A 24403-nucleotide genomic window follows, 5' to 3' on the forward strand; every position below is an offset into this window, starting at 1 on the left:
GTCTGTACCAACTGGCTCTGGGTTTCAGCCAGCATCAGTGCCTCGCAGCAAGAGAAACTAGAGGCAAGCAGAATACTTCCTCTGTGCGCGGCCGAGCAATTTCCCTTGCTTGGCTTCGTATTCTCCAGCCCCCAATTCCAGAGGAAATGGGAAAATGAATTCCACTCTCCATGCCCAATCTGCAAGAGATGTGACACGTCTCGGTCCTGGGCTGAAACTGATGTGACACACTGTTCCTTGATCCAGGCAGATTTTGGCTCTTGCCCAGGGCTGTTCTAATCAAATGTGGTTTCCAGAGAGCGGGCTGCTCTTTAAACTGAACGTATTCTGGGACGTGGGGTGGTGTGTACCATTACCAGCAGTGAAACAAGCAATTCTCAAAGTGTGAATCACATGCAGTCAAATCTGGAACAGTTTTGACTCTCTTCAAAGCTCTCTAGACTAAAGCCCAGCAATGCTACTCTTGGAAAGTTTGGAATTTTTCTTCATCCATTTTTACTAACGGTCAAGTCAATCTTTCCCTAATCAAGTCAATCTTCCTCTAACATTATTTTTCCAAGTCAGCAGCTGATGCAGTCGCTCAAGGATTCTGTTTGGGAAAGGTGGGGAAATGTGTGCAAGGGGTCTGCCTCAGGTAGACTGTGAGACCCAGCCAGTTCTGCTGCAGCCCACGCTATGGCGCATATAGCATAATGGGTCCTGGCCTGTAAATATTATTGCATGATATTGTGTGTAATAATAAAGACTGAAGATCCCTGACCTATATAGATAGGTGGAAAAACCCCGTATATATATAGCCAAATTTATATATGTATATATATATAAATATATTTCAGAGCACCCAGAGAATTCTATTCTGTAAGCCTCTTGCTTGTACAAGCGTAAATCAGAAGAAACAACACAAAAATCTGTGAGAGTTAAGCCACTGTAAAATGGCATAGGTGAGATAAAGAATTGGACTTAGAAGCCTTCATTACAGGTAAATAAAGATTTCTCAGGGTTTCAGATTGCATTCCTACTTGCTATTCTATGGACTAATGATATTTCAAATCTGGATTACAGTAATATTCTCTAGACCCAGTAATATTACATTTAAGTCTGAGTGTTTTAATGGCTGTTCAGTGGTGATTTTGGTCCAGGGGAAGTGGTATTGGCCTCCAGCAATGCCTTAGGCTAAAAGCATCATGTGTTAGCAAAAAACATTAACCTGCCCCTCAAACCTCCTCATTATTACATTTATAGTCCTGTCAACCAACCTATGAGCCACTGGAAACATAATGGAGGGGGTTTTATTGTTATTTTTATATTCTCTTGAATATTAAAAGGAAAATATATTGGAGAAAAAATACATATAAGATATTACTAGAAATAAATTCTAGGCAGATGAGCCACATGGGTTATTTTCCATCTCACAATGTTACTTTGCTATATGACTAGAATAAAGTTTTGTTCGGAAAAAAAGGGTGAACATGTTTATTCAGGTATTGAATAAAAAAGTGAATTAATTAGAGAATATAAATCTTCATCTGGCTTCTGAAGTTATCTGCAGATGTGGTAGCGTGAGGTTGTCAAGGGTAAAGATTTCTCACTTGGGGAGATTTTGGTGACTCAATAAGTGAGAGACTGTTTGAGGCTAGTAAAGTGCCCCTTTCCTCTTTTGCCTTTAAGTTTTCCTGTACTTAACAGCATCCGTAATTCTCAAAAGAATTTGATAGAAACATTTACAGTGTTAATTGCTCTCAATTTCCCTTTCTTTTCCTGACTGCTGGGGCCAGATGCAGGGAGTGCTGCAAAGCCTCGTGTATGCAGGCTTTCTTTCCTCAGGGCACCAGTTGACAGCTGCTCTGCAGAGGAAACCTTGGTCCTGTTCTCCTGTCCCTGCAGCCCCTGCATAGCAGTGAGGAGCTCCTGGCATGGCAGTGGTGCTGGCCCTCTCATCCGTCCCCTCAAGAGGGGCTGGCAGTGGTCCTCAGACCAGGTCCCTGCACTTTGGGCACCCCAGGGGTGGAGAAGCTGCTCTGCTGCTTGTGGAGCATGTGGAAATGTAAACTGTGCAGAAGGTTCTCCAAGGACATGGAGGTAAACGTCCTTATGAGGAAAGATGCATTTCCACTCTCTGAGGCAGAGGAAGGAGGGGGATATCCTAGCGCGACCTTCCCCTGCTGCCCCAAAGAGATGGCAGGCACTGGACACCACGAGGAGGTACTTCCAAGCCCCAGAAATGGTTTTCCAGCTGCTAGCTTTGTTTTCTTTCTTTAGCCTTCCCAAATATTCAAAGCCGACAGTTCTTGTCCTGTTCTCAAGGTGTTTACAGTGCGTCTCACTACCGATACTTTGCATGGCTTTAGTGGCAGCAGTTTGAGGAGGTACATTCGTGTCATCTTTAGGGAGCAGCTCTCACTGTGGCACTAACAGCTTAAGGATCATAAAGCAAAACCTCCCGTCGTGGAAAGGCACATGCTGTAGTTCTCCAAGACTCCCAGCTTCATCTACTCGATGTACTTCTTGCTTCTGGCTGCTCAGTTTTTCCCCAGATCATTTCAGGACCAGGAGAAGTTTGAGAATGCACATCACGGGAAGTCTTGGCCTGGAAATCAGGTGTCAGAACTCAAGGTGATCACTGCCCACATAACCTGAACCTGCTTGCCTGATCAGCAAATACGACTGTGGCACTGGTCTGCCAAGCCGGGTTCTCCCACTGCCACCCACAAGCTAAGGGCCATGAGGAGCATGGCGCAGACACTCGGCTGACTCCACACAGCCCTACCCTTGAATGGGGCTCACCAAGAAGGAGGCTACGGACACACCTGAATGGTCTCCTGTCAGACCAGGTTAAATCAGGAAGAGGAACTGCCTCTTGGCCTTTTTGTGTGGGCACACCACCATGCAGATGCTGGGCCACTGCTTGCAGAGCTATGGCAGCCATGATGCCACACGATGAGCTTGAGGCTTGATGGGAGCTTTAGAGTTGAACTTGGGACTCGATGGCTTCAGCAAGGGTTTGCTCTGCCCCCCCGTCTCTCGCACGACGTAGTTATGCTCAAAGGCCCATCAGCTTGAGTGGGATGAGGTTTCTCAGGGCCTGCGTCTTCTGCATCATCTTAATTTTATTTAGGACTTATGTCACTGCTGGAGTGGTGGCCTTAGCCAGTACTGAAACAGCAGTACAGATGTGCCCTGTAATCAACTCTTGTATGATACGAGTGTAAAAACCCCACATTAAGGACTTTAAACTTTAAATGCTGTTATTGTCCCATTCTGTGTTATTTCAGCCAGGGAGGTTTCTGGGGAGAACACCTTTCCTTTTGGCAAGGCCCACCTCACACTACATTCAGTTTCCCTGAAGTTTCACCCACCATATTGTGGGCTTCACCAGTAGTTTCAGATCCAAAGTTCCCCCTGTGGTTTCAAAGCCTCAGACTGAAGTTGAAAACACGGAGCTCAGCTGTTTATATTCAAAATCAAACATGTAGCCACTCTGATGAAACAACACCCAACCTGGATTTCCACCGGGCATTAGCATAACTTACATTCGTTGCTTTTGTCTGGGAACATTAAAAAGCCCCCCAGCACAAAGGAACACAAGGGCTTTGAAAAGACTATGTTTTAAATACCACAGATGAGAATTGCAATTATTTAAAAAATGAAATCAATTTATCATTAGCCGTTAATTACCAAATAGCTCTATTTTCTCCTTATGCTTCATGTAGCTTAGACCTGTGCGTAATTAGGATGAATAATGGAGACAGAGTGGGTCTTGCATTTAAATGACATAAAGTCAGTATTTGCTCCTCAGAAAACTGCGGTACAGATTTTCAGGAGGACAGGACGTTTAGGAGGGTTACATCAGGGAAAGGAAAAGCAAATAAGCAGGCAAGCTTTGGTTTCTTTTAAACAAAGAGAAACTAATCACAGGACAGTTTTAAGTTGTAGACAACTGCAGTGTTCTGTTTTGTCAACTGTTTTTGCACAAAGCTCCAAACATTGTAAAAATCTGTTTTCCTTCACACCTAGCATTGCTATGAGCTATATTGTAACCACATTCACAGTGTGTTAGAGCCTGCCTCGGGGTTCCTTCGCAGCAGGTTTCAGCTGGAATGATTTTTTTTTTTAATTTTTTATAATAATCACTCCATTCAAGTGGAACAATCCTTATGAAAAATTATCATGAGCCATTGTGGACAGAAAAACCCTGCCACAATAAACATGCTGAATGCCTTGCAATAAGCACACTGAAAGTGGTTATCGAGGCTGGATAACTGCTTAGAGCCACACTTTGGATTATGCCTGTTACTGGTATTGTTTAACATTTGGTAGTGAAAGAGCATCAATTCCCAGCCACGACAGCTGAGGCAGGGTCTTGGTTACAGTTGTCTTGAACGTAGATGCTGTGAACTGCCCTCCCCTTTGGGGACAGTCTGCATCCCTGCCAGGGACCCCCAAACCAAAGCCCCCTGCCCCATGGGCTAGCATGGTGCTGGACACGCAGACCCCTGCGTACCCTGCTCAGGCACTGGCCATGCCTCAGGCTACCCAGTCCCTCTTGAGAGGAAGCCTGAGCAGGTCCAGGGTGGGCATTTTGGAGGAGGATCGGGTAGGGAAATGCAGGGCACCTTGGTCAGCAACAGCAGGTTGTGCAGCTTCTGGCAAGGCTGTGCCCACTCCATGGTTTGGCGCAGGGTGCTGGCAGCTGAATACCTTCTGTGATAACTCAGCTGGGAAAAAAGCACAACAGCATTAGGATAAGCAAAAAAGCCTTTAAATTACGTATTTCAATGCCATTATGCTGATTATCGCCAACCTCTCAAAGGAGTTTGTCATTTGCCGTTGTCTCTGGGTGGAACATGTTCCCCTCCTCTTCCTTGCTCTGACTCCGTCATCTGAGCAGAGCGTGGCCGTGTCCTTCTGCAGATCTTCACCTTCCCAATCGGCACGGCAGGGTGCCTACCTTGCATTTCTTAATATTCATCCTTTTCTGAGTTAGAAAATGCTAAAAGGGAACTCCAGTGCCTTGGAACGATCTTTATGTCAAACAAATCACCGTGTGTTTGTGTGCTAACAGCTGAGTGTACCTTCCCAGCCTGGCGGGGGCTTTGCTTCCCCAGGGGCAACTCCACGGGGGGACCCTCAAGCGGTGAAGAGTTGGTGCAGACCTCCGAGTTGATGTTCGCAGGAGGGATCAGTCCAACCCAGAGCCGTACTGGGGCTATGGCTTGTCTGTGCTCACAAGCATTGATGTACAGCTCTTGCCCCAAAGTTTCTCCATGCTTGGTCACGCAGCAGGCTGCAGAGAGGGGGCCACAGGGGCGGATTTAGCACTGCGGGCAGGATCTACGAGGGGATTTGTTTAGATGTTACCATTACCTTTTAGGTGACCTGCTCCAAAGAGGGGCCTCGGTGGTGGATAAATGGAGGAAAGCAGGGAGGGAGCAGGCAGCCACATTCCCGACAAGCTGGGGGAGCTGGCAAGAACAGCTGAGAGAGGTTTCACACTCCTTTGCCTTTTGAAGATAGTTGGGCACATGGTCCTTCAGGACACACAGATCTGGGTTTCTTTCCTTCTGGTACACTGAATTTTCCCCTGCTGTCCTGCTGGGAGTGCTTCACAGCCGCGCGCAGGGGCCCAGGTGGCAAGGTGCCTTGGTGTCCGTGCTGCCGCAGCCACTGGGTGATACGCAGAGGGTCTGACTGAGCTGTGTGTAACAGCCACTAGTTGTGACTCATTTGGCTGTTTACTAGAAACCTCCGTATGTGCGTTTCAAGCCACTTCCTAATTTCTTGATTGCTGCTGCGTCCAATGTTTGGCAGGCTTCAAAAAACTTGAGCCCTTGCTGAAAAACATATGGCTGGTGTGTCGGGTTCTCGCTTGGCTGCAAGGCAGGAGCGTGTGCAGGGGGAGGGGGGATGTCTCCTCGCCTTGCAGCTTTTGGGATGAGGTGGGAGGCTCTGCCTCCACGCCTCGCACATCCTGGGTGAGTGGCAGGGTCGGAAACTGCAGGGAAGGTCCTGGGACACAATCTGGGCTAAAAGGAAAGGCAGCCAGGGCCAGGATGCGCTATAAGAAATGTGCAGTGGCGTCCGTGAAGCCAGAACATATGCCTAAGCGTGTATGAAGAGACAGCAGTTGGATACCCCAGTGGGAAAAGGGAGCAGAAACTACCCAGCAAAGTTGAATACATGGATTTTATGCCAGGAAGCGAGGCTTTGATGATCTTCAGTCCCGTGTTTTGACATCCTTGATAAGAGCCTGGTCCTCAGGAGGCGAGGCAGCCCTCTCTTGTGCAAGGTGTCCCACGATGGCATTCTCCTGAGCAAGGAGAGGGGCTTCGTTAGTCACCCTCTGGTTCTGGAGAAGCTGAAAAGGGACTGTCTTTGCCCTGGGGACCCTTTTCTGTCCTCTTGCTAAGCTTTACCAGGGAGGTGATATTAGTCAAAAATGCTGTGTATAAGGCACAGGCTCTCTGTCTTCGCAGCGGTGGTGTTTGCATGTTACTCGTTCCTGGTTTCTCTCAGACTGATGTAAATACCTCCACAGACAGATTTTAGCAAATGTATTTCTTAGTGAAGTAGTGTCTGATACTAGATTATTGTTCAGGGGTTAGTGGTGGACTGCACTCATGGGTGAACTTTGTGCCTGCATTTGACAGCCAATTAAAGTATTAATTAGCCTGTGCCTAAAGCCTGAGTGTGGCCCTTTTAAGCGCAGCAGGATGCCTGTGTTGTGCCCTCGGGGGAACCTCGTGGCCACATCTGGACTCCGCTGTGGATGTTTCTATCAAAATAAAGATACAGATGCCAACAGGAATGGCTTTTTTGCCCTCTTTGTATTAGAGAAATCTGAGCATTACAGAATCCCTCGGTCCTGGCTTCCTCGGTGTTCCCGTATCGGGTGTGAGTAGCGTTTCTGCTGATGCAGTGTCTTCTGAGTCGTCTCCTGGTGTAGATTGCTGCGTGTTTCACAGGAAAGCGGATGAATGATATCAAGTAATTGAGCTTATAAGTAGCACACTGGCAACACGCCACTAAAATATAAATACATTAAATGTACTGAAGGAAATGTTCATTCTGTTGTTTAGCGTTGGACATGCCCCAGTTAGGTAAATTTAATCTTCTTGAGGGTTGTTGCATTACAGCTGAATGAGATAGGCAGTTATCTTATTACTGATCTTTCTGTCATTCAGGGTTTGTGTTCTGGCATTCGTGGTGTGAAGTGTGCTTGTTGCCCAAGAGCAGTACAATGAGTATTTTCCAAGGGACATGAAGGTGGGTAGGGGATCTGTTAGCACCTTGCAAGGTCTGACCCTTTATCTTGGAAATGTTCACTGTCCTTCTCAGTCACACTGCCTACCGGTGCCACCTCCTTTTGGGTAGAAATGTACAAAATGGTTGCTTCGCCTATGTTTGATAGGGAATGTCTGAAACTCAGCCTCACGGCATTTATTTTCTTCCTGTGTATTTCTGCCACAGTTTCTTCCAAAATCCCCGGCCGTGCCTCTGCTCCTGTCGAGGTCAGGGGCAAGGCTCCTGCCGACTCCAGGGTGAGCGGAGGCCAGTGTTAAGCATCAGACCCAAAGCCGATTGATCGCATTAAAGCAGAGTCTCTTCATTGTTTTCCATGGGTGCTGGGTCAGGCCCTCCGAATGTGATCCCGCAGCATTAACTCTCGTGACTAATCCCGCTGAACCCCAGGGAGCTACTCCGGTGCGTAAGCACTACCAAATCCAATGCACAGCGTTAACAAGCACCCTGCAACAGTTTAGCTCTTCTCTCGGTTGTACGGTGAAGGGAAAGGATGAGGCAGGAAAGGGGAAGCAGAAGGAATAAGTGAACAGAGAGATTTTGAGCTGATTGTGAAGAACGACAATGTTCTGTATGGAATGCAAGTACTTAAAATAAGACACTGGCTGTGTGTTTCACAGATAAGAAAATGTTATTTTATTGAACGGAAAGATATGTATGTTTCTCCTATCACATCTGAACTAATCAGTGTCGGCTTTTAGAAGAAGTCTGTAATTACTCTAAGCACGTCATTAGTTAGATGTAAAATGAATGATATTGCTCTATTTTATTACCTCTAGTGATATAGCCATTTATATCATAAATTCATTGACCTCATCTTAAATGATCAATCCTGTAAGACACACTTGATTCATTAATTCTTAAGTGACACTTTTTCTCCTCCAGTAATTTCCCCCTCATTGTAGGGACTGTTTTCCTGCCTTTTAGCATGGTATTGTAAGGTGTCATATTACCTGCGTATGACAAGCCCATGTTATACTTGTATCTTAAAGAAGCAGCACAGACTGATTGCTTACATAAATAGATAGATAGATAGAAAATAATGAAATACATGGATGTAGTATATAGACATTTCTCACTAATGTTAACTTCAACACTGAGATGCTGCATCAAATCAATGAGATAATTATTAGATATTTGGTCCATCCAGGATGTTCAAAGGAACAGAATTGTTGCCTCTAATTTCTGTGGGTTTAATTAATTTTATCTAGTGATAAAATATACAGAACGGTCTGTGATCAATATGTGAGTGAGGCAGGCAGACTTCAGAGTTTCTTGTACCTCTGTGAATTATTGCAAACAGGAGAAATCAGTAGAGAATTTCTAAGCAGGATTTCTAAATATTTTACCGAGGAAGAGAAAATATTTGGTTAGCTAGGAGTGACATAGGAACCCACTTGAGACAAACAAATCAATACAGCAATAAAACACTAAAATATTTCAGTGAATTTTTCAACTGATAACTAATAAAATTAAATTATTAGAAAAGAAGCCACAAGTTTTTGGGGGCTGGATTTTTCTTTCAGTCTGTTTAATTAAAGTCACTGAGGGGGGTCTTCCTAGAAAGGTAAGGAGGCTGGGTTTACTCTCATATTTCTCAGGTGCTTCTTTGGCGTCAGGCTTACAAGTTAGTTTGCTTCCTTAGCCCCGAAGGAAGGGCAAGTCTTAGCTGCACCCTCCCAGGACTAAATCAGTGAAGCAGCTGCATGTGAAGTCCTGCCCCATCCCCTACAGCAGCCGCCTATGGGGCCAGTCTCCTCCTCATCTTTCCCCTGCAAGCAGACACTGTTTTGTGGGTGATGGGCCGGGGTGGGCTTCATCCTGCCCCAGCCTGCCCTGGGAGCTCCTGGTACCTCTTTGTGCAGCTCTTGGGGTACATGTGGAGACCCTCTGCCTCTTTGCACAGCCCTTGGGGCAAGAGCATACCCTGCAGGTGGCAGAAGGAGCGTGGTGGTGTGCATCCTGATTCCATACATGCAAAATAGACAGTGTTTTGTGGCCGCAGCAGTGAGCTCTCAATCAAAAATTACTTTAAGGTAAATTCAGCAGCTTTACTGAGTTGAATAGTACCTTATTAACTCGCAGTGTAGACTCACAAATTCCCCTTTTGCCTGCTTGGAAAACAGTGGCAAGCCAGAAAATTTCAGGAGGTCAGTTATAAGATGTTTCCATCAGATGATCCTGTGCTGACTTGCCAGGTGGGTGGCAAAACCCATACGCATGCCAAATACCCGGGATGGTTCAGTGCCCACCGCTGCGTGTTTGCGCTGTTTGCGGCGAGGGGTTGCCCAGCTCTGGTGCTGTCTGCGACGGCTGCTGAGCCGTCCTGCGGGGAGCAGAGGGAGAGCCGATGCCTGGTAAAACCCGGGAGCCCTTGGAAGTGGGGGGTGCCCCCGCTTTGCCCTGCTCAGTGCACTCCCGCTTCCCATCTGCCCCATGCCTGGGGAGGGATGCACACTCCATGGCAGCGGAGGCGTTTACCTCAACACTTCTGTGTATGTGACAGCCTTTTTGTCCACTTTTTTTAAGGCGCTACATGGTCAGCCTGTGTTCGATGCAGGGCTGGACTTGTTTGTAAAGCACCGGGAAATTTTCTTCCTTGCATTGAGCATCGTGCTGGAAACATGCCCGCCCTAATGCCGCACACGTCGAGCGGCACCAGCACTCCCTCTGCTTTATCTCACATGGCACTGTGTCTGTGTGCCCAAGCTAAAAATCCAGGCCCTGCATTCCCAAACTTCAGGGATGACTTAGTAGTTGCTACTTCTCAAGTAATTATTTAGTTTGATTTAAATGTTGGAATAAAAACTTCATGGTAGAGAGAGGGACTGTGTGTGTCAGTGGGTGAATGGGGAGGGGAGGCAGGAGCAGGAATCAAATAGCAACTTGACTGGATAACCAAAAGGTTGCGGAGTTAAAATAAATGGGCTAATAGCCATAGCATATAGTGTGTGTGTATATATATATTAAGGATATATTACTGAAACTCAAAAATGTCACCACTGTTTATATTAAAGGAAAGCTGAGAGTTAAATGAGATGGGTAATCAGATGCCCGACATATGTTGTTTTGAATTGTTTATATGGCCAATAGTTATTAAAATTAATTATCCTTTTAATGCAGTCTTTTCACAATCATATTCCTTTTTTTTCTTTTTGTTTTGTACAAAAGATATAGTCATTTCAAAACAAGCTAATATGGGCTATTTGGAAAAGGCAGAACAAACAATACCAGGATGTATTCTGACATGGTCGTAGGCTCAACATGCTCATAGAAAGCACCAAAAATCTCTTGTCAGTGGAGTATTTTGAGAACTAATGTAAATGACAAAAATGGTTTTTTTGTGTGTGTAAAATTCTGTCAGAAAAGTAAGGCACTGAAAAATCTGACATCTGTTTATCTGTTTATAGCTATGGCAAGATTACTCATATTAATTCTTGTTTAAAATGCCATATGAAGGAAAGGCATTTGTGCAAACAAGAGTCATATTTGAATTGTAGATCATGTCTTCACCATCTGTGAGAGCTGTTGGTGTTGCAAAATTAATGTGTTAATGAAATCACAATAATTTCTCTGAAGTAATGGATTCTGAAGCCTAGAATGACTATTTTTTGAACTTTGGTGTCTAGTGGTTTACAACTGGGAAAACCTTTCACAGCTTAATTAGTTCTGCAGCCTTAATTTAAAAAAAAATGGCTGTGCCTTCACCACACCAATAGTAACACAGAAAAGGATTAAATGGAAAGCAGAGAAACAAAACAAAAATGAGCCTGCAATGCAAACTTTTTGCCATAGTCTTTGAAAAGTTGCTAAATAGGCCCTTGCTTGCCAAGAAGTTTTACTCAAAGTGACTTGTACACAAGAGTGGGCAAACAGCTCAGAAAAAAATTCCAGCTTGCCGAAACATCACCAATTGGGACTATTCGAACCTCACACAAACATCCTGACTATTTCCAAGTTTCTCCTTGGAATGAAGGGCAAAGGATGAACGATGCTTTTTGCTTCATGATGCCATTTTAAAATACCACACCCTTTCCAACTTACTATTTGATACTCTTAATAGAATAGTAAATGTTACAGTGTGCTGCAGTTTGGCAGAAATGATTTGCATTCATTTCCAGCAACTTTCTGGGTCCTTTTCCAGTTATCATACTTCTTGTGTAGCATTGCATCCCAGGTGGTACAGGTGTGCTTAAATTACCACTGAGGAGCAATCACAGCCATACTCATATGGATTTTGCATACTTACATATGTATGTTATAACAGTTTATGCCAGCTGACGATTCCTCTCTGTGGTATGGGTTTAAGATATATAATGTACTGCATAAGGTAGAATTGAGATCATGGGAGCCAGAAAAGGAAGTGGCATTCAATTCACCAATGTTTTGGAGCAAAAAAAGCATAGTTTTCACAAACATTAACTGTTTTGGGGGGTTTTTTTCTGCTAGAAAAATGTGAGTATTTAGAAAGCAACTGAAAAATGACTTTTGAAATAACACTATGAAGAGAAGATTGCTTTTCTTACCTGATTTGATTTTATTACTGTGTTGTAGGTATGTGACTGGTGTAAGCACATAAGACACACAAAAGAGTATCTGGATTTTGGGGACGGGGAAAGAAGGCTTCAGTTCTGCAGTGCAAAATGTCTCAATCAGTACAAAATGGACATTTTCTACAAAGAGACACAGGCCAATCTTCCAGCTGGACTGTGCAGTACATTACATCCTCCAGTCGAAAATAAAGCAGAAGGCACTGGGGTGCAGCTGCTGACTCCAGATTCTTGGAATATACCGCTAGCAGATGCTCGGAGAAAAGCCCCATCCCCAGCGTCTGCAGCTGGCCAAATTCAAGGTCCTGGACCATCAGCGTCTACCACTGCCTCTCCGTCTGATACTGCCAACTGCTCTGTCACTAAAATCCCCACGCCAGTTCCCAAACCTATTCCCATCAGTGAGAATCCAAATATTCCACCAGTTTCTGTCCAGCCACCTGCTAGCATTGTGCCTCCAATTGGTGTCCCACCTCGCAGTCCTCCCATGGTGATGACAAACCGTGGGCCAGTTCCTCTGCCCATATTCATGGAACAGCAAATTATGCAGCAAATCCGTCCACCATTTATTCGTGGGCCGCCTCACCATGCCTCCAATCCTAACAGCCCTCTGTCAAATCCAATGATTCCTGGAATTGGTCCCCCACCAGGTGGTCCCCGAAATATGGGTCCCACCTCTAGCCCCATGCACAGGCCGATGCTTTCCCCTCATATCCATCCTCCCACCACACCTACCATGCCTGGGAATCCTCCAGGCTTGTTGCCGCCTCCCCCTCCCGGAGCTCCTTTGCCCAGTCTTCCCTTTCCCCCTGTCAGCATGATGCCAAATGGTCCTATGCCTATGCCACAGATGATGAACTTTGGATTGCCATCCCTTGCCCCGCTGGTGCCACCCCCAACTCTACTAGTGCCATATCCTGTCATTGTCCCTTTGCCCGTCCCCATCCCCATTCCCATCCCCATCCCTCACATCAACGACTCCAAACCCCCCAATGGCTTCTCCAGCAACGGCGAAAGCTTCATTCCGAGTACCTCCAGTGAGACGCCTGGGGCAAAGCCAAACAATAGCTCTTCATCTCCGCGAGAGTCAAAGCAAGGATCCTCTAAGTCCTCTGACTCATCACCGAGCTGCTCAGGCCAGTCCCTAAATCAAGCTCAAGTGCTTCAGGAGCACAGTAAAAATGAAGTTGTTGACTTGACTGTCAGACCTAGTAGTCCAGTGAACAGTAAATTTGGTTTTCCTAGTGTGCTACAGGGTCCACAGGACGGTGTGATAGACCTAACAGTAGGCCACCGGTCTAGACTGCACAATGTTATCCACAGGGCTTTACACGCCCAAGTGAAAGTTGAACGTGAACCTAACAGTGTTGTAAATTTGGCTTTTGGTAGCTCAGACAAAAGGAACTGCAGCGACTGCAGGGACAACTGCAGCCCAGTTGACTCAAAAACGTTACCGTGCAGTGACGGAGCTCACTGCTGTCCCGTCTCCTTGGCCTCCAGCACGCCAGGACTGGAAGCTGGTGCAGCGGTGTGCAACGTCATTGTGAATGGCACAAAGAGCACGGAGGGTTCCAAGAACCCGGAGCCGCCCCAGGAGCCAAAAAAGCCCCAGCCCCCAGAGGAGCTGGCAGTGAGCGAGCTGGAGTCCGTTAAGGAGAACAACTGCGCATCAAATTGCCACCTCGAGGGAGATGCTGGCAAGAAAACCGGGGAAGAGCCCCTTGCTGGGGGAGACAAACAGGACCCGAACCTTAACAATCCAGCAGATGAGGACCATGCATATGCTTTGCGGATGCTGCCCAAGACAGGTTGCGTGATCCAGCCTGTGCCAAAACCAGCAGAAAAGACTGCTATTGCGCCGTGCATTATGTCAACGCCAATACTCAGCACAGGGCCAGAGGATCTGGAGCCACCATTGAAAAGGAGGTGTCTCCGAATTCGAAATCAGAATAAGTAAAGGTTTGTGTAATCACTACTGCCTTCTGTGTGAGTAGAATGAGTATTTTCAGGTACGAGGTCAAACTCGTGTGGATGTGGCCTTTGTGAAATAAGATACAGATCCCATTTATCAGCACTTCCAGAAAACTATTGGTATTTATGTTTTAATATTGTTCTTTGTGTCGTATTGCATCTGTACTTGTCAGTACTTCATCCATCGGCAGCCACATTACACTTTTGCTCACAGAACATTTCGTGATGGTGCTGGCTGTGAAATTATTGTGTTGTGTATGTCAAAGTCAGTGGTTTTCTGCCTAGGATATGGTTTAGGTCTGGGCCATTAATCTGCTTACTTATTCCAGCTGAGTTACGCAGCAACTCAAGCCTTCACGATGATGATTGAAATTGCCCTACAGCATAGCATAGAGCAGGATGACCCAGCTGCTTCCTGCTAGCTCAGATCCAGTTGATTTACCAAATGGTCATCTCCAACCATCTTTCTTTGGTCTGCCTCCAGACTGCACCCTGGCTTTCAGCTGGGCTGTTCTCTGGGGTGCGAACCCCCTTTCCCTGAGCTTTCCTTCCTCAGGTATCAGTGCTTAGGGACCGCCTGCTGTTTGGGACCTGCCTGCTGTAGCTTATCTCAGCAAGACCTGTGCCATGGAGCTTTACTCTCTCACCTGAGGTGTCTGCCTTTGGTGCAAGTCTCCCACCTTAGAAAAGCAGCTGAGGTTTCCCCCAGCCCCGCGGCTGTTATATGTGCGTGGTTCCTGGCAGGGCTTCAAAGCAAGGCAGAGATATGGGTAAGTCCAACAACCGTGGCTTGTCCAAGGACAATGCTCCAGAGGCAGAATCCCCACCCCCGCCCTTCATTCCCTATTCCCAGCCTGCTGAATCCCTCTGATAAACAGCGCCTTTGTAAAACTGTTAGTTTAATATATGTCTGTTGCTTCAAACCTGTGAGCAAGAAACAAGTGTAATTGCATTTGTTTAGATTCACAAGCGTGAAGAGCTTCTTTCAGGAAAAGGGAAAATGGTGGGTGTTGCAAGAAATCTGTTCAGCAGTAAAATACTGACGGTTTGCCGGATGTGGCTTGATGACATGCCAGATTTCATTACAATCCGTGGAATATTCTGTAGCCTCCAGTAAATCCCTGTCCCTGGTAGCACAAATAGTGACTGCAGCGGTGCAATACGAATATTGCCTTGAAGGGCTTGGCACCTACAGCCGTAGATAGCAGCCCAGGCTGTGGAATCTGGGCCATTGCAGCATCTCCCTGCTCCATCAGTTCAGGCTAATTGCACCATCAAAGATACCACAGTATAGTCAGGACTCCCTTTTTATTTGTTAACGCCGCACTCCTTGTGCTGGCTGCGGTGCCAGAAACATTACTTCCCTCAATCACAAACAGTATTTATTTACTTTCTTCGGTGGAACAGAACCATTATTCTTTGCTCTCGGCATGTGCTGACACATTTAAAAGATACTTTTGTAAGTACAGAGGACAACTATAACTTCCTTGGACTGATAACCAACATATACAGTAACTCAGAAGTCAAATGAATATTTAAAATCTTTACACACTCCTTGGCCCTGCTGGTGGGGATCCCCCTACCCACCCCTGAGGTACAGATGGACTATATGTCCCTTCCAGCAGTGAGATCTCTATTGCAAACCCCAGTGTGCCACCTTTGGAGCTTGACAGATTGTCTCCTCATAAAAGTTTTACCTAGGGGTTGTGATTTGATCTAGTGAGAAGGCCACTATTTGACTGTATCCCTTTTATTTAATTCTAGGAGAGCTGTGGTTAACCCATCCTTTCCCACCTTGCTCAAGCTCCTCATAGTTGTCGTTTGTTTCAAGCCAGTGCTAAGAAACTTGCACATTTGTGTGCTGACGCTGTAGTCAAAAAGGGGCTGGTTCTTAGCATCTGTTTATGCTTGCCCAGACCATCCAGGCTGCAGTAATGCCACCTCTCCAGGGTCCCGATCCCAAGAAAGGTTTAGCATCATCCAGAGCCGAAGCCTTAAAACTCGGAGAGAGTTCTGGCTTCACTGAGTTGTGTATTTTTGCCTGTTGACATGATTATACATGACATCACTTCACAGATAGTGTTTGACAGAGAAAGTGGGCAAACTGAACAAGCTGCATTGAAAAGACAAGAAGGATACTTTATCACTGAGTTATTGTCCTCAGCTCTTTGTATTCTCTAAATGTCAATAACTGCCACTGTGGTTATCCTCAGGAATAACCATTTTCCCATTCACCAAGAGTTTTATATATTCATTTGTCTCAGTATAAGGGTTGTCTTACAGGAAAGTTTTCAGGTTGGCAGGCAAGATTAATCTGACCCAATATAGACATCTGGAACGAAGACACAGCTGAGCTAATTGTCTAAACTCTCTTTAAAATCAACCTAGAGAAGCAGGCACTTCAAAGAGACAGCTGAGCTCATCCTGAAGTCGACAACTAAGACAGCTCAGATGAATTGTGCCCTAGGAGTGCCTATTTCTCCCTGCCATGAAGGAAACTTAGGGTGACTGGCACAGACATAGATGTCCCCACGGATGCCGAAAGTTAAAAAGCCCAGCCTAGGTGTCTGCCCTGCCTCTGGGGTTTGTGCAGTAGCATAGCATGGCATGGTGATAGTTATTAGTCAGTCTGTGTTCATCCCCTCCTCTCTCCACAAAAAGAAAAGACGTAGCCTCTCTGCAGAAGAGATGTGAGACCAGGATCCTTCTATGCTTCAAGGGAAAGAGGATACCCAAAATACTCTGCAGAAATAAACAGCGTGATAACCATCTCATTCCAGTGGGTATCTCAGTGAAATGCGGGTGGGTTTTGAGCCTTTCGAGGCACCCACAAGTGATTTGTGTAGCTCTGATGATTGATTTGGTGTGAGGACTCTTTGGTTTCATGCGCAGCCCTCCTTTCACTAGTGCTGGTAATAGCCAGTCCAGGGGAGCAGGGGGGCTGCTTAGATTTCTGGCCTCCCAGCAGTCTGTCTCTCCGAAGGCTGCACAGGGCTCACCCCTCGCCCGTGTCTGTACAGAGGGGACGAGCAGGGGGAGCAGAGCATCGGTGCAGCCCCTTACGCCGCAGCCCTGACCTTCGCCATTCCCATGAGTTCCCCCTGCCCAGGCCTGGAGAAGGGCGGAGGTAAAACCCCGCTCCTTCAGCCGTCTGGTTGCGGGGAGGATCCCTCATGAGAGACTCCCAACCTCATAGAAATTCTACTAAAATACAAAGAGGGTACGAGCTGCACTAATAATTGTGTTGACTTGGACCCTTGGAGCTTTGTATTGATTGCACTGCCCACACTAACCTAGGAGAAGAAAAAGTCCAGAGAATTGTCTTTTTCTCTCTTGCTCCCCACCTACGCTAATTGGAAAATCTGAACATATTGCCCTAATGTGCAACTTTTCCTGGATTTTATTTCCCATCAAATTGTATGAAAAGAAGGAAATTAGCCAAATATTTTTACGCTAGAGTTCTGGACAGACAGATTGAATTTGTGTAATAGCAACATAGACTCTCTAAAAAGGAATCAATGCAAGCGTGACCTTTTGGGGCAAGTTGCCAAACTCTGGATTATTTGATGTACCAATTACTTGATTATTGGAAGTGCTAATCAGCAACATAATCCTCAATGTTAAAGTTTAGTCTCTCCATCAGGATGTGGACTGTCAAGCTGTTCTACCTTGATGCAGTTCGAAGAACCAGCAAAAGATGTCTCAGTGCCAAAGTCCTGCTATGATAAAGGAATGAAGCTAGGAAGAATATTCTGTTGAATGTTATTTTTTCAGGTTTGAGCAACATGAGTGTCTAAAATTAGCAGTGTTAGTGTTGCCTGCCTACATGCTTTATGTCCAGGCAGGATCAGTTTTAACCCTCCGGTCTTGGTGTCAAGGTTTCCTAAAGCAAATAAATGGAAACTCTAAGGTCTGCTTGGATTTAACATGATAGTTATGGTAAAGTAAATTAGAAAATTAAGTGGCACACGCTAAACTCACAACTAGATTCTGTGTGTGTGTCTATGTGTGTGTGTTGACAAATCCTATGTTGGGGGCAGAAGGGAGTTTTTCTGTTTGTGTCAGCAGAATTTCTCCCAGAAGTAATGGAAATAGTAGGAGTATGGCCACCTACAGAGCCAACCCGTATGTCCTGGGGTCAGCATCTGCTGAGTTATAGGCCCAAACCTCCAGCTGTCTAGTCCATACATTGTAGTCGTAAAAATATACAACATGCAGAATGCTCCAGTTCAGAGCAGAAGTAATATATATCCCACTGTGAGCTCCCCTGCCCATAAAGGTCCAGCACAAGATTTCCTGCTCTGGTCAGGATTCCTGAGGCAAGGGGCATAGCTATTAACCTCCCTTTCTGCCTTAAGAGTTTTTATCGCTCCCCTGTCACTGTAGCATCTATCTACCAGCATCTTTCCCTGCCCTCCTCACTCTGATCGGGATAGAATTTGACCTTAAAGGTATACTTGAAAACAGATTTTATACATTTAAACACATTTTTATGGTAATCATCTTTGTTGACACAGTACTATGGGCCAGAGCCTTAGCTAATTTTAACTGGATATAGTTCCACTGGTGCTAAACTAACTTAAATCAGCAGAGTAATTGGACTCATACACTTAACACCTACTCTTCTGGTTCAGAAGTTTTCCTTCACCTGGCTTCTTATGAGCCTACAGAAATTTTCCATTTATCCAAAGGGAGAGAGGAGAGACTGTTAACACCACAAAGCCTTAAACACATTTGCTTGGAACTGAAGCTTTGCCCTTGAGAGCTGCCTGGCTCTAGCAGCGTGATCTTACGTTTCAAAATTGCCTGTGTAGCTTCTCAGATATATTAAATCAGAAAAAGGATTTCCCAGGGGAAAAAAAAAAAAAAAGAAAAGAAAAAAACTTCTCAAAATGGTGAAGTATAAAATGACATACTTCCAGGGTAGCTTTCAGCTCCCACATCTTGCTGCCAGGGTGTGGGAGCGCTAACTTCCGTCTCAGTGGCAGTAAATAGCAGGCTCGTGGTACGCTGCTGTAGATCACTGCACACTCTTTGAATCAAAGGAACAAGTGCTGATTTCTGATGGGTTCCTCCTACTTTTCTATAAAACCTCCTAGGGCATATGTTTCAAAAATGAAATCTGATTCTTGAACCCAATTTAGAAAATAACTACACCTGGTCTGATTTGCAAAGGTAGTGAGTATTTAGGGCTGTTGGCAAACAAAACACAAGGACAGAACTTCAGCCAGCAAAAAATGCTATAGCTCAATTGACAGACCCACAGAAATCTGCAGAGCCTGCGGCTCCTGGAGGCTGTAGCCTACCTGACAGCTCCCAGGACCTGGGACCACTGACTTCAGAGACTATTTTGGTGCTTACTTCCCCTTATTAGTTTTAACTGTCTTGTGAAATGAAAATTATTTGAACTGAAATAAGCATCTAGTCCATGCCATTGCCTAAGCTGGTACAATCCACATTCATATTGCAACAACAAGTTACTCATAATTCTTTGCCAGGCTTTAAAGATTGATCAGGCACTTTCATACATATAAGGCCTAATGCTCCTCGTTTAAGTTGGCGCAAAGCAGATTTGGCTGCATTCAAAAGAGTTAAGTGTAAAATGGTCATAGTGGGAGACTCTAGCTCTCCATCAGTCTGTTGTTGTGCTGTCGAGCTACCGAAGTCAGTGGCGCAGGGAAAGTTTATGGGGAAAACAAGCACAACTCATGATTAAATACAGAGTCCCTAACAACAAAGACCATAGTAAAACAGACAGGCACCCTTGTAAAAACATCATCTGAGCCTTTACATTCAGAGGCGGAGATCCTGGACAGTATGTGTCTGATTGCCACTGAAATCCGATAAGGAGCTAAGCACCTAATAGCCTTTGTGAAGCTTGACCCTGAAACAACCATGGCCAACTTCAGCACGGAGCAGTGAGCTCTGAACAACTGTGAGGAGCTTATAAACTATTTCTCAGTATTACGAGCAATACTTGAAAGTGGGTCAGAAAGGAGCACAACACTTTTGAGGACTGTGGTTGCAAAAAAGTTGGACGTAATCAAGCAGTGAGCAATAGATATTAGGATAAAACTAAATTCTTGTTAAAAAAGCAGTGGGAGATTCAAACAAATCTGTTTGAGCAAGAAATCAGGAGGAAATCAGACTGACAAGCAAGATTTTCTGAAGCACTTTTTGTTTCCAGATTACCTGCTGAGTCTCTCCCTGTCTCTTTTTAGGTCCCATAGAGCAAAACAGGCAAGTTAAGCACATTCCTGGGTGCCTCCATCAGTCGAGGCCTCATGGCTGAGGCCTACTAATCATTACCTTATTTACACTATTTGATAATGAGTTGCATTTCACTCCCCAGAGCAGAGGTTGTGTTTGGAAGCATATGTGATCATCTCGTGAGAGCCATGAATCGAAGTAACCTCTGACATTTTGCAGAACCCTCAACTATTCAACTTTTGCTTCTACCATGAAAATTAGAGCTAATTAAATATTTGGGCTTGATCCTGTGCAATACTGTGTGCACTCAGTGCTCGGTGCCTCTAATATAAGTTGAAGGCCCTCGGCACATTACAGACCGAGCTCCTGCCTCTGACTCATTTGCATGGCTTTACTTCCCCAGACATGATTTTGGTATTTGAAAAGAATGGTATTCCTGTACAACATGTGTCTCAATTTGTAACGATATCCTCCCTGCAGCTGGCTTGCTTTTCCAAGTGTTTCTGAAACATTACTGTCTTAAATTGGAGCCAACCTACAGTAACAAATTATCTAGAGGCAAAGAGGCTGAACTGTGTTTGTGGACAGGACGCCCCCACTCTCTGCTGCAGTTCATCTTCCAGTCCCAGTTTCGGACTTTCAGGCTGTGTAATGTAATCGTCTTCTATAGAAGCATACATTTAAAAAAAAAATAAAATTAAAAAATAGGGGGGTTAGGGATTGGGTAGTGCAGAGTGAAATAACTGTTGAGTTCTGACCTCTCTGGAAAGATCTGTATCCCACCATTGGCCAATTGATATTGAAACCTATGGTTAAGAGCAATTTTCAGCTATTTATTTGGAGCCCAAGTGGTTAAATGTAAAACTTTGTGTTGCCTGCTTACGCTCCAAATATTTATAAGTTTTCATTAACCACTTGTCCTGCCACTTCTAAGTTTCTTATCCAAGGAGGCTGGGGCAGGGGGAGCACTTTCCCACAGCAATTCTCTGATTGAGGTGCTTGAACACAAGTATAAAAGAAAAGACACATGATGAGGTCACTGAAAATTTAAATTCTGACCCTACCTTTCAAAGACAGTTAAAATGCCAATTCTGTTTTATTTGAAGCAGTTTACCAATTATTGCTGAACCAGTTATCTTGGTGGTAAAAATATTGGGTTTGTTTTCTTGGGGTGGGAAATAGAAAAAAATCTAAACCAGTGTTTGAGTCCAACGCAGGTCACTCAGTGGCCAGCAGTGGTAGGGATAAGGGAGATGCCCTAAGGTGTCTGGCACTGCACCAAGGTCCTTGCCAGGTTCCTACCTGTTCGTTCCTCATGTATTCTGGGTGGGTTTTTCCTCTTCCTTCCCCCACAGTATAATCTACCTGACATTTTGGCCATTTGAGCATGCCCCCTTGCCTTTGGATGAGGCTGCACCTGCTCTTGCTTAGGCTGAAATGAACTAGGATGGGGGCTGTGAAAACCAGAGAGAAACCCCGCGGGGACGGTGCCAAGCATGCAGCCCTGGATGTTGGTGGATGGAAGGGTTGTTTGTGGGAAAGTGTTGATTGCTTCATGATATGGGACACTGAAACTTTTCACTAAAAAGGTTCAATGGTACTTCTGCAAAAAATTATTATTGTTATTATTATTGGGGTGGTTGGTTGGTTGGTTGGGTTTTGTGGCCCACAATAGCATTTCAGATGAAAAAGCCAGGCCCAGGCATAACCCAGGTGAGGAGGAGGAGGACTCTCACAGGGAGGTATGGGCTGCTGCTCAGCAAGACTCCCATCCTCACCATTTGTCCTCCTCCACAACGCTATCCACAGTTAATCTGCCTTTTTCTGGCTATTTAGCTGGTTTTACTGGAGAGATCAGCTTGGGTAAGAAAATTGAGAAGCACCTCAGAATAGCCAAAAGCCTAGTGGTTTGGGCCCACAGTAGGCTGCTGAAATTCAAGTTGAAGTTTCTATTCTGATTCAGACAAAATCAGAGGCTTAAAGAAGGGTTATCACATCACAGTGGTTGCCTGTTTTCAGGAAAGGAGAGTAGAAGCTGTCTGGATTTGGTTTTCCTTCTGTTTTAGTTTTTATGTTTTGTTTTTTTGTTTGTTATTTTTTTGCAAAAAGATCCTTGCAAAGTTTCAGCTTTATCCCAGCGGAGAATGGGAGAATTTGTTGAAAATTTGGCTGTTTTTTTAAAAAGGAAAATCCTGTCTTCTGCCACATCTGCACATGAAGCATCAGTGGGGCAAAGCAAACTATATACAGGTCTGCCAAATACACTGGTGCTGCACTAACTGGAGGGCAATGGGCTGCCTTGTTGTTGTGGAGATATACTCAGTTACTCCAGTGTAAAGCAGGATCTGGCCCAGGCAGGCTCTGTGGTCTGCCACAGGGGACATGGCCAGAGCCAGTGGGTGCTACAGCTGAGATTAGAAGTCCAGAACCGTGATGGCATTTTCCTCTTTGCGTGATTTGCGTACATACTTCGAAATGCCCCAAAATGTAAACCAGAGACCCCTTGCCACTGAAAGCCTGGAGAAAGATGGTGCCACGGGGCTGGGCAGGAGGGTCTCGCTGACATAGGGTTTGTCTTGAGATCAGATTAAAAGTGAAGGGGAGTTTCATGAACTCACTGAGTAATTGTTCTATAAAAGGTTAAACCATGAGAAACTTCTCTGAATGGTGAAAAATTATACGAAGAGAATATTTGAAGAGGTTCTGGGGAGATTGCTGCTTTGAAAAGCAGAAAGTGGTATAGGTGGGGAAGAAAGGATGACAACGGCAGAGAAACCTGACAGCAGCACTGATGCTGAAATCTGGGGAACTGAGCCCAAATGTTCATCTTAGCCTACCAAGACAGGTCTCTGGATTCCTCCAAAGTCTGTGGATAGAGAGGCTCTTCCCAGATGTGTTTCAGAGCATGGAACACAGTGCCTGCTCTGGAGCACCCCTGGCCCTGGGAAGGAGAATGAGGACACTGATTCCCCCAGGTTAAAGTTCATGCGCCCTTGACTCTCCTCAACCTGTACAGCAAGGAGAGGAAAGGAGAAAGCAGTGCGATTCGGTGGAGAGCTGCTTTCACTTTCACAAAAAGCTTGATAGTGATGGGAACATGAGGAAATGGAAATTTAAAATGCTGCAGCATGGGTTCCTGGTGGCAGCTGTTTTGGCAAGGAGAATCCAAACCTGAAGGGGAGAGGAGGTGCCGTGTCCCCTGGGTCTGTGCAGAGCACATTGCATGGTGAAGTTGTGTTGCTGCTTTGTGGTACAGGGGAGGATTTACAGCAGCCCAGGCCATTCCCCCCAAGTATGTGGCAGCTCTCTGCTGAATTTAGGGAATCCTATTTCCACTGGCTATGAAGAAGAGCTGCACGCTTACCCAAGCCAAGACTGTACTTCTGTTTTGGAGGGAGCATTGTCTTTATGGAAATGTATCATGGAGGGAAGAGTCTCCTTTTCCCTTTGCCTTATGCTATATCCCTACTGTGGAGCCTGGGGCTGGAACAAAGCAGTCAAGAGCAGACTCTGCTGTTAGGTTGCTGGGTTTTTGAATGATTGTCAGCATTTTTGAAAGAGGTACAGAGCACTTCATTTCTGTCCCATTTCTCTTCAGTGAACTCTGCCTGGTAAAAACAGGAGCATGGACCCCACATCTTCTTGGTGACTCTCAGGGTCTCTCCCACAGTGATGATTCCTTTGCTCCCTCTTTTTAAAAGGTGATTTTCCCTTGGGCCGTGCAGGAGCATGAAGGGGAGCCCTGGAACTGTATTTCCACCATTTCTTTGCTACATAACAAGGGTGTGGTGACATACATTCCTGTTCCTAACTTCACTAGCTAGTTGCAGGGTTCAATTTAACATACATTGAATGAGTTTAGTGAGAGACGGTACTAAATGTACCAGCAAGGGGCTGAACGTGGATGTAAACTGGTGAAATTTTCCCAAAGGCTTTTCTAGGAACAGATGTAGGGAGGCAGGAGTCAGCACACAACAGACTTTCTGCTTTCCAGTTCATGTTTGTCCCTCAAGGTCCTTCCTTGGCTACAAAGCGACTGGATAAAATCGCAAGCACAGCCTCTGGTGCATCCCTGCAACAATTCAGTCACAGAGTTGGGGATGACTAAGCTGTCCCTACCACTTCTTCTGCCTAGGCATAAAAGGAGGGCAAATCCCAAGCCTCTTCCCCAATGCATTCCTTGAAGTCATAATGTCATTTCAGATTACAGTTTGCATTTCAGCAGGCGAGAGAGCCAGAGTTGCATATCTGACCCAAAGCTGAGAAGGATCCATAGTTTACAAGACCAGAGCAGAAGGAAAACATCACCTTTGAAATCAAGTGTTGCTGCTTAAGGACACAGCTTGTTACCCCATTTGTGCTAAAGGCCTCCC

General features: G+C 45.4%; 1 protein-coding gene across 1 annotated transcript in view; it reads left to right on the plus strand.

The window, feature by feature from the left end:
• SOBP (sine oculis binding protein homolog (Drosophila)) overlaps window positions 1-24403 on the plus strand; it is a 118145-nt gene that overhangs the window by 88133 nt on the left and 5609 nt on the right. The window contains exon 6 of the mRNA XM_010573400.1: window positions 11854-13808. Within this exon, the coding sequence (XP_010571702.1) occupies window positions 11854-13806 (1953 nt within the window). The 3' untranslated portion in view covers window positions 13807-13808. The remainder of the gene's footprint in view (window positions 1-11853; window positions 13809-24403) is intronic.

Source organism: Haliaeetus leucocephalus, unplaced genomic scaffold (assembly GCF_000737465.1).
Source record: "Haliaeetus leucocephalus isolate CR32 unplaced genomic scaffold, Haliaeetus_leucocephalus-4.0 Scaffold384, whole genome shotgun sequence".
In the NCBI taxonomy this organism is placed as follows: domain Eukaryota; kingdom Metazoa; phylum Chordata; class Aves; order Accipitriformes; family Accipitridae; genus Haliaeetus; species Haliaeetus leucocephalus.